The 11,250-nt window shown below is 42.1% G+C and overlaps 1 protein-coding gene across 1 annotated transcript in view; it reads right to left on the reverse strand.

The window, feature by feature from the left end:
• The window catches only part of SI (sucrase-isomaltase), a 152,910-nt gene extending 143,055 nt beyond the window's left edge, over positions 1-9,855 (reverse strand). Inside the window, exons 1-4 of the mRNA XM_065410672.1 lie at positions 9,738-9,855; positions 7,186-7,259; positions 1,534-1,654; positions 448-557 (exon numbers count right to left, since the gene is read on the reverse strand). Coding sequence (XP_065266744.1) covers positions 448-557; positions 1,534-1,654; positions 7,186-7,259; positions 9,738-9,855 — 423 coding nt within the window. The remainder of the gene's footprint in view (positions 1-447; positions 558-1,533; positions 1,655-7,185; positions 7,260-9,737) is intronic.
• Between the last annotated feature and the right edge of the window lie 1,395 nt (positions 9,856-11,250).

Consider the following 11,250-nt stretch of genomic DNA (forward strand, 5'->3'; position numbering starts at 1 on the left):
AGGGAGGAGTGGGGGCGAGAAGAGGCAGGGTAGGGGCCTTGTGGGAAGGGTGGCGTGGCAGCTGGGCCTGGGGTACAGTGGGAGTCGAGTACCCCCAGGAAAATGAGGAAGCGGGTGCCTCTGTTGAGAGTGGGGGTTGCTCAAATGCCCTGGTCAAACAGACGGATAATAATCCTGACTATTCAGATTCCAGTTGGATATGGTATTGTTCTTCACTACCTCTCCCACATTGCTATAGTGTTGTGGTGTGCTGTAAAACAGCAAGAGCACCCATCCTGATTCTGGAAAGCACTTGGACCGTCTTCAGGACGAATTAGAACAAGCTGAGACTAGAGAGAAAAGGAAACTCTCCATGATCCCACTACCAATCTCCTCTGCCATTCGCATTTCCTGTGTTATGAGGCAGTGTAAAACACTAATCTTAAACAGCATAAGAAACAATTTAACCTTGAACCGGAAGCGATTTGTTGTCTGATATTCTCCCGTGAGTTGGACAGTGGTAATATCATTTCCAAATAGGGAAGGTGAAGGCAGTCTCGTTAACTTAGCTACAAAACCTTAACAAGAAAAAAAATAATATTACAATGTTGCTTTATTGCACCACAGAATCACAGAAATGTAAAGCTAGACCCTCACTCTCCTGTGCTTTGCTAGCCTGTTCTTCAAAACTTCATGTGACTGGGATTCCACAACCTCCCTTGGAAACCTATTCCAGTGTTTAACTATCCTTATATTTAGAAAGTTTTTTCCCAATATTTAATCCACATCTCTCTTGCTGCAGATTAAGCCCAATCCTTCTTGTCCTACCTTCAGTGGACATGGAGAATGATTGATCACAGTCTTCTTTTATAACCGCTCTTAATGTATTTGAAGACTTATCAGGTCCCTCCCAATCTTCTTTTCTCAAGACTAAACATGCCTAGTTTTGTTGTTGTTGTTGTTTCCTCAGGTCAGGATTTCGAAACCTTTTATTATAAACGAGATCTACGCCTCACAGTTACTATAGAATCCCTAAGGATTAATGCATTTGGTGTGCATCCTTTGAAAAGACTTACTATAAAAATCATTACATGTACTATAAAGATCTACATGGTAGGTTCATATATAAAAAAATTTATACAGACCTCAAAACGGTGTAGGGAACATTACAGCACAAATGCAAAGAGATGGCCCCTCCTCCAGGGAGCTTTCTATTTAACTTTACCCATGATGCAACAAGTGAGAGTAACAAGTAAAGGGGATTGGGCAAGAAAGGACAAGGGTTTCCACCATGTCGTGCAGTTACTCAGGGCTAAATTATGGCTTTGCCACAAACCCTGGGTATAGGGCTATGTGTTATCGCAGTGGTCCAGGAACAGGACACAATTTGCTTAATAGTTCCACCTGCTCTGTGTAGATGGGAAGTATCCTTCACCAGCTTGATTCTGCCTTGGTGGGTACTTCTAACCTCTGCATGACGCAGGTAACTGATGCAGACAAGCAGAATGGGCACCAAGGATGTACTTTACTGCTTGAGCACAGCTTGCTGCTTACCTGTATTTGTTTGCTTTACACCTCCTTCTACTTTATACCCATGACTCTTGGAGAAGAAGCACCAGGGTATGCTTGTTTCATTTTGTGGACTCCAGCAACAGCCACGCAGCGTACATAAGCTCTGTTTCAAGGCAAAGAAGAACTTGATTATATTAACAGCACTGATTAGCACCAAATAACAATCTAGATGGAAAATCATGCATCATGTGTATTTCAAATACCAGCAAATTTTGTTATAACATTCACAAGCACTCCTCTTTGGAGAAATCAATAGTTCTTTGACTGTATAAGAACATGATAGAAGCAAAGAATGGTTTTTCTAGATCCAAGGTAGAAATGAGTGAATTAGTTCAGGAAAACTAAGAAGTCTGACTTTTCACCCATTCTGAAAACCACATTGCAAGGGAGTCTTTTTTAAGGTTCTGAAATATTTGGTTACGATTTTTTTTTTTAATGATTTTTTGTATTTATTTCCAAATTTCAGCTAGGACCAGAAGTGGACATACTGAAATACTTCAAGAAAACTTTTTCTTTTTTTTAAAATCAGATTTCTAGTCCATTTAGGAAGATCCAATAGTTTCACTCATGGTTCAGATAAGTATCAAAACATCTGCGTGCACTTCTGGACCAAAAGTAAACTCCAAATCTTCTTGACCTTTCCCCACTGATAGTTTAATATGGAAGACTTGTACTTTTTAAATGGAGAGTTCACATAAACATAACACTTTCTGTTGTTAAATTTATGCTAAATAATACAGTGATATCAGCGTAAATGAGGAAATACTCACTCCACAATAATTCACTGTTCATCTGCCTTCCATTAATGTAGTGGTCTTTTCCAAAATTAAAATAAAATGTACAAATAATTCAGGCAATTGGCAATTTTCTCATCTGTTCATGGACCAATCACACGCAAACGCATAGCAAGAAACAGAACAGATGTATTAGTTCCTAATTTACTATAAGATGTGGGTGGATAGCAATCAGCCCACATCATATAGTAAATTGTGAACTAATAAGTCTGTAACTCTGTTTCTTTTATCTGAATCATGAATAGAGTTGTGTGAATAACCAATTTTTCATTTTGGTGGCTGAATTTAAAAAAAAATGTTTCAGGTTAACCCAAAACAAAAACAAATAAGTTTTTCAGTGAAGTAATGTTTTCATTTGACTAAAAATAAAACACAGTGGCATAAACGATACTCTAGCTCTGTGTGCATGCAGGGCCGGCTCTAGGATTTTTGCCGCCCAAGGCAAAAACAATTTTGGCCGCCCCCCACCCCGTTTTTTAATTACCCCCACCCCCGGCCCCGCCTCAACTCCACCCCTTCCCCAAATCCCCAGCCCTGCCTCCTCCCTGGGAGGGAGAGCAGCGGCGCGCGAAATAACTGTTTCGCGCGCCGCCGCTCGGGATCTCCCCCTCCCTCCCAGGCTCTCAAACCTGGGAGGGAGGGGGAGATCCCGAGTGGCCGCGGTGCGGGCGCCGCTTCTCCCCCTCCCTCCCAGGCTCTGAGGGAGGGGGAGCAGCGGCGCGCGAAATTTCGCGCGCCACAGCCGCTCGGGATCTCCCCCTCCTTCCCAGGTTTGAGAGCCTGGGAGGGAGGGGGAGACCCCGACCGGCCGCGGCGCGCGAAACAGCTGATTCGCGCGCCGCTGCTCCCCCTCCCTCCCAGGCTTGAGAGCCTGGGAGGGAGGGCGAGTAGCGGCGCGCGAGCGGCAGCAGCAGCGGAGGTGAGCTAGGGCAGCCGGGGCACATTTTTAGGGGCGGCATTCTGGCGCTGGCCATGCCGCCCCTAAAAATGTGCCGCCCCAAGCACCAGCTTGTTTTGCTGGTGCCTAGAGCCGGCCCTGGTGCATGTTAGCTTGAATATTATAGCTTTTCTGTTAGAAATTAATTTCTTTACAGATTGTCTGCCAAGCGCTATACATTTGTAAGTAAAAGCAGTTTTTGGTAACTTCATATTGTTTCTGATGTCTACATATTTTCTCTCATTACGGATATAACTGACCACTTGCGTCATAGTGCACTAGTGATATTGTAAACTAATATCAGTGGAAATTAGTAGCAGAATTAGACAGCCCATCTACCCTAACAGATCCTAAAGCTGGTGAAAAAATGTTGACAAAAATTACATTTGAATTAAATAAAATGGAAACAATTTTATGAAAGTGTTTTTCTGTTTTCCAGCCAGATCTAACAAATCCCTTTAGAATACTTTTCAACTGTCACTGCAGAGCTCAGCAACGTTATGCTAGACAGACCTGTAGATAGACCTGATTCCATATAACAGAGTTTATATCAACAAGTGCTCGATTGCTTTTGCTGGCTTCCCATTCACCTCTGAATCTAAATTGCTCTATTGGTTTTCAAACTCTCCCTGTGCTTGCTTCACTTAAGTGCAGTTATTGACTAAGAACTTCTCTATACTTACACCGGTGCAGCTGTGCCACTGGAGCGCTTAGTGAAGACGCTACCTACGCCAATTGGAGAGCTTCTCCTATCAACATAGGTACTCCACCTCCCTGAGAGTTGTAACTATATCGACAGAAGAAACTTTCCCATCAATGTAGCACTGTCTGCACAGGGACTTTGGTCGGTGTAACTACATCGCTCAAGGATGCGGATTGAAAATTTTTTAATCCACATCCCTTCTTTTAAGACCACTTTCCTAATAAAACATTTCTCATATAAAAAAATGGGATCAACGCTATTGCTGATACTTCATTTTACAGTACTATAGAAAAATAAATGAATTGTTCTGATATTATTATTACCAGTTTTAGGGATATTTAAAAGGATATTAGATCAAAAAATTGCTGTACCTTAGCGAAGCCTAAGGATCACATATACAACAATCATCCAAATCTTTGGCTCAGCATTGGTTCTCACCTTTCAAATCCTTTCTATTTAGTTTTCAAACAGAGCCTTCTAATCACAGTGGGGGGGAAAATACAACCCTAGACTTACCATGGGACTCACGGTAAACAAAGTGCTGCATGCATGCATTCATCTCCTACTGAAGGATGAGTGCACCATTTAACATGGGAAGATTAGATCAAAGGTACCAATTAAAGATTCAAGTGATTTGCATGACTGCACCTATATTGTGCACTACTTCTTGAGCAAGATAGGAAACCAATTTATTCCCACTGAAAGAACAGGGGAGTACAATATGTTTACCTGCAGGATATTATTGAACCATATAACATAATACAAGCTATTGAATGACAAGAGCATTAGCAACTGTGATCTTTGGGACTCGTCAGGGAATTCTCCCATGTTAGTGATATTTTGATTATTTTTTGAATGGCTGGAATTAACCATCACATACAAAAATAATCCCACTGGATGTGGGGGAGAGAGGGGAAGGAATATACAAATCACCAGCTTCTATCAGAAGAGAACATATAATTTAAAGAGGAATAAAAGTGAGTTTAAGGGCAAAGATAGAAAAACTGTAACGAGAATATTTCCATTGCATAAGAAAAGTATCAAACAGTAGATTCTTAACTAGGAAGGTCTCTGTGCTCATCTGAAAATGAGAGAGAGAGATTTGAGACTAAAAACTTGATATGGAAGCAAGATGCAGGTACACAAGATAATATTCTTTCCTGGGGACTGCACCTTGACACAGTAGGAAGACTGGTATGTTCCAATGACTGAGCTAGGTGGGTGGGAGGTTTAGATCTTGGGAGGACCGCCCAAGCCAGATAGGGCAAAGGTTAGGTACTAGATGAAAAGCAGTCAATTGATCCTCCAGGTTGGGGGTTCAGTGACAGGCCAACAACCTATTCTTGTAAAGAAGATAAGTTATAGAAACACAGCAAGGTAACCATTTTGGCAAGCAGCATGATAAACAGGGAGGGAGGAGTCTTGTTCATGCTCTGAGTGTTATCTGATGACATGGGAAGGATTCAGATTCAGAAATCTCATATGTAGCTCATGGAGCACTGGGAAATATTTGCATTACTTTTTATAAATTTCATATGCCCCTCAGTGTATCTGAGTGATCCTACCCTGCTTGAATGCACAGTTAGATCAAAGTTGTTAAAGAGATAGGCAGGAAGGGTAAAACAATGGCCTAGATAAGGAGCTTCCCCTCAAATCACATTAACCTGGTTTATAGCCCTGAAATATCATCCTGAACTCCTCAGTTTCAACTAGGTGACAGGGTTGTTTTGCTAAGGGTGAGAAGAAGATCAAAAGAGCCTGATCTGTGAAAAGATCTGCCTTACAGAGGGAGTGGGGGGAAGTTGTCAGCTGTTACAAAAGCTGACTCAGACTGACTGAGCGCCAGGGTCTGCAGCAACCAGGCTGTAACTTGGCCCCCAAGAGAACAAGAGATACCAAGGCTAAATCAAGTCTAGCTGGGGGCTGGAGAGGAATGTCAAGAGTAGGTAACAGGTTTCAGAGTGGTAGCTGTGTTAGTCTGTATCAGCAAAAAGAACAGGCACCTTAGAGACTAACAAATTTATTTGGGCATAAGCTTTCGTGGGCTAAAACCCACTTCATTGGATGCATGCAATGGAAAATACTGTAGGAAGATATATATACATAAAGAACATGAAAGAATGGGTGTTGCCATACCAACTCTAACGAGACTCATCAATTAAGGTGGGCTTTAGTCCAGGAAAGCTTATGCCCAAATAAATGTGTTAGGCTTTGTCTTCACTACCCGCCGATCCGGCGGGTAGCAATCGGTCTATCGGGGATCGACTTACCGCGTCTAGTGAAGACGCGATAAAATCGATCCCTGATCGCTCTGCCGTCGACTCCGGAAATCCACCTCGGCAAGAGGCGGCAGCGGAGTCGGCGGCAGCGCGGCAGCGGTCGACATTCCCGCGTCCTCACCGCCAGGTAAGCCGACCTAAAATACGCAACTTCAGCTACGGTATTCACGTAGCTGAAGTTGCGTATCTTAGGTCGGACCCCCGCTGTAGTGTAGACCTAGCCTTAGTCTCTAAAGAGCAGGTAAGACAGTATGCACGTAGGTCTGTGTTATCTTAACACCCTTTGTCTGAGCACTGGCAAAATAAATCATGCTTTGTTTTGGAGAAGCTGCTTCTGTACCGCTGCATAACGCTACTGATTACAGGCTCCTGAAGGGGAACTCTTGCTAGTGCCAAGTCCACTGGGCTTTCTAGGTATCACAATTAGCAAACAGGGGGTGTAAACTGGACACCCTGTTCGAGAGTGGTGTGATTGTGGTATCCCACCCCAAAGAGAAATGGAGGCACAAGCCTGCCGCTTGAAAAGGTTGCACTCAGGGAGAGGGGGACTGGAAGAGGGTTTCAGGTGGGGCAGCCTATCCGGGGACTGTGCCATTATAAATGTTAATATGTGAATGTCAGCTAACAAAGGAAGGAATGGTTTCAGCAGAGCGAGGTTGTATTATATATTACGGGTGAGATTTTCCAAAGCACCCAGTGTGGATCTACCCTTTGCTCTCACTGACATCAGTAGCAAAACTCCCAGATTCCAATGGGAGCAGAGGTAAGCCAGCACTGAGAGCTTTTGAAAATCCCATCCTACAGCTCCCAGATTACAGGCTTTAGTTTTCCTCGTGTACACAAGGTTGTTTTTGTAGTCAAATCTCAAGTTTCATTGTATATGGCCCATTTTCTAATTAACCTCTCATGTATGTTTCAGACCTTTGTTGCCCCTCGATCTGGAATGCAGTCAATTCTCTCTGAGAAGCTTACTGCTGGACAGTCTGGAGAAAAGTCTGTTAAAAAAAATGAATGGATTATTAATGATAGAAATAGCTTAATTACATACTTAAATAATTTAAATCTAAAGGCCTGATTCCCCATTACCGTCAAACTTGTGCAGGCATGTACCTCTAAGCAAAATAGGTATAAAACACTGCCATTCTGATGTAATCATATTGGGACCTACTTCTCTCAGGTATATATAACTACACGAGGCGCAAGATAGCACAGAATTCTTCCTAGGTATGCCCAACTTTTTTTAATGTTACGGCTGAAAATAAAGATGCAGAATGTGATAAAGTTTCAAAGAAGTCCTGTAACTCTCATCACACATCGCTTCATTTAAAATTCACCCAGTATTAAAAATGGAGGGACTTTTGCTCCATATTCATGATATTGTTCTGCTGCTCTTATATGTGCTTCCTACCCTGTGTATGCCTCCTTCCACAGTATCCAGAGTTTGGGCATCCTCAGAAACACGAATATTCCAGAGATAAGAAGATGTTCCATGAAGATTTTTATAATTAAATTTGTGGGGCTCTAGCAGAGGTGAAAGTAAGCCGGTATGGTCCGGTATGGCGTGCCGGACCAGACCAGCTTCCCCAGGCTGATGATTTAAAGGGCCCAGGGCTCCCTGCAGCAGCTGAAGCCCAGGGCCCTTTAAATTGCCTCCCGAGCCCTGCTGCTGGAGCCCTGGGTAGCGGCGGCAGGGCTCCGGCAGTGATTTAAAGGGTCCAGAGCTCCTGCCGCTGTGGGGAGCCCCAGCCCTTTAAAGCGCTGGCTGAGCCCTGCCACCGCTACCCTGGGGCTCTGGAAGTGGGGCTCGGGCAGTGCTTTAAAGGGCCCGGGGCTCCCCGCAGCGGCCAGAGCCCCTGGCCCTTTAAATCGCCCCTGAGCCTCGGGGCTCCCAGCTGCCTCTGCAGCTGGTAGCTCCGGGGATGATTTAAAGGCCCTGGGGCTCCCAGCCGCAGCTGGATCCCCGGGGCCTTTAAATCTTGATTTAAAGCCCCCCCCCCACCCCTTCTGGTTGATGCCACGCCCCTGCTCAGGACTCCGCGTACCAGTAAGTCCTTTAACTTACTTTCACCCCTGGGCTCTAGTGAACTTGAGGAGTCCAAGAGCCTCCACTGCCAGATAGTACCATAAGGGGTGTTGCACGTGCCCATCGGAAGTTGTGGTCTTTTTTCAATTTAGTTAGTTAGTTAATTAGGTTCCAAACTGAGGCCTACAAATATTACTCCAGCTTGAGCGTTATATAGTGGGGTTTTGCTTGTTTCTTTTTTTAACGTCTAGGCCAGGTAGATATGTTCAGGTCCAAAAGCTGATACAAATAAATGCAAATATCTGCCTCCGTGAGCAGCAATACCTGAGCACATTCACTTTGTGTTAGCATTTATCACTTCTTTTTATACACACTGCCATTTGCATGCACAAACTGTGGGCTTGATTACCCAGTCTTCACATGCAAGTGAGGATGCATGCAGAATGTGACCATGTCAAAACTGAGTCTCCTTGCACATTTGGCTCTGTATGCTAGCCTACCTCTAAACAAAATTTTCTTCTAATTTATTGATTCATTAAAAGAAAACTCTTATCTTTTATGATATTTTCTTCCACACTCAACAGAATCTCACTGAAAAAATAAATCAGTTTGGATTTAGTTACAAATTAGGGTTTACAAGACATTCTAAATGGTATAACTAATTAATTCAAAGTATAAAACATGGGGAGACTTACATCAAAGGACCAAACTATATTTAATCATCTGATAAGATATTAATGTATCTTATCAATACAGTTATCGAATGGGTCAAAATCTTTTAAGTATGTTTCATTCCTACACAGTACATATTCATGGAGTTATGGGCTGGAGCAAGTCCAGAGTTGTTCTCTGACATAACATATGAAGAGCTCTTAAATTTTCTCTCGCTTTTGGAGAGCTATTGGTTGTTATTCAAAATATTGAAAATCCACTTTCCTCATTAAAAAAGTAACTTGAAGAAATACACAGTGCTGGTGTTGGGAGGAGAGGAGTTGCATTTATTTTTAACTGCTTTAAATTTTTAATCTTTCTAGTTTTTTTACTCATTATAAATATTAACATTATCTGTAAAAAGGGAGCAACCACTGTGCTTTGTCAGCATCAAGGCCCCATTGTGCTAGACACTACCAATACACAGGAAGATGCAGTCTGTATCTCAAAGAGTTTACATTCTATACACAAAAGCACTGATTTTGTGAAGGACACCATATAAACACACGGAGCGTTACATGCGCTCATGCTTGAATTTTGTCTACAAGCCTGATCCATCGTCCTCTGGAAAGACTCATACTGACTTCAGTGGGCATTGATTAGACTCTAAGAGTTAATACCATGGTTCGTTTTGTTAATCAAATCTAATCCATTCCCTCTTCGAGCAATTCAAATTCAGGGACTATTCCTGGCTTGACCTTTGAGTTCTACAATAATCATGTTAAATAACAACTGTTACCTTGGAGTCCAGATTGTCCTGTTGCTAAAAGTGCAACCAGAATGCAGGCTACAATCACCACCAAACAGAATAGGACAATCAGGGAGATTTCTAATCCGCTGAACTTCTTCTTTCCCATCTAGCCACAGATAAACACCATTGTAAAAAATAAACACAAAAAAAGTTTCAGGAATGTGCTTTTTAGTAAATATCTAGCAAATATTTGCTTTAAGAATGTGTCCTTTGATCAAAGAAGTTAAAATACAACCACACCTCACAGACAAACTAATATTCTGATGTTCAGATCCGTTAAACAGAGTAAGTTACTAAAGCTGGTCGGGAAATGTATTTAATTTTCTGTGACAAATTTCTAGGAAACCCCAAAAAATAATTTTATACAATTTTTTCCATGAAACTTTTCAGCTTTTCCTTGAACTTTCCAGGAACTTTTTTTTGGTTAAAGTTTTCAGCGAACAAAACACCCCAAATTTTGGTTTTCAGTTTTGGGAGTGGGGGGAGGGACAAAAACACCCAATATTTCCACAAAATTTGAAGATTTCTTTAAAAGTTGTCAGGATGTATTTTGCCAAAAAAATTGACAAAAAATGTTGAAGAGCTCTATTATATACTGCCTTGTATAGTGGAAATAATAACTATACTACAGATCAATAGTGACATAAATGGTGGTGTAAGCTACATATCAGTAAGTCAGGGGAAACTATTGTGAATTAAGCTGGTGTAATTACTTAAGTGGTATAATTCTGAGAAGGCAGAAGTGACTATTGTCATTTTAAATTGGTGTAGCATACTGAGAAGGACAGAGAGATGAGCTTGTAATACCTAAAGCAGATAATGTGGGTGGGGTTATAGGCAAAATTGCTGTATAAAATTCATGCATTTCCTTGTGTGACTCAGTTTCTATATCCAAATTTTGCTTTACTACAGTCCACACTAGCAGAGCAAGGCATGCCTATTGACACAGATGTGTGCAATATTCAAAATGATTATCTGTAGAATTTGTATTAATATTTTGGTATGCATATCTGATCTTTTAGCATGTGATTTGCAAGGGTAAATGTACCAGCTGTTCTGACAAGATCCCCAGAGCAACAGCCCACTTAGTAAAGTTAGAAAAGTGCTATCATTGACAAACAGTTAGGGCAAGTCAATACTACAAAATTAAGTCGACCTAAGTTACATTGATGTACAGTTACCACAGTAGTTAAACTGCTTTTGCATGTCCACACTATGCTGCTTGTATTGGTGGTGCACATCCTCACCAGAAGCACTTGCACTGATTTAATGGTCAGTGTGGGGCATTTGTGGGATGGCTTCTGAAAAGCAGCAACAGTCGATGTAGCATCTACACTGACACCGAGTCTACCTAACTACATTGACTTAAGCGCTACTCGTCAATGTAGTGGGTGAGTTACATCAGTGGAAGCTGCATTTAAGTTTAGACATTTACAAAGTTAGGTCAATGTAAGATGCCTTACTTTGACCTAACTCTATAGTGTAGACCAGGGCTTACTGT

The sequence above is a fragment of the Emys orbicularis genome, chromosome 9 (assembly GCF_028017835.1).
Source record: "Emys orbicularis isolate rEmyOrb1 chromosome 9, rEmyOrb1.hap1, whole genome shotgun sequence".
Classification (NCBI taxonomy): domain Eukaryota; kingdom Metazoa; phylum Chordata; order Testudines; family Emydidae; genus Emys; species Emys orbicularis.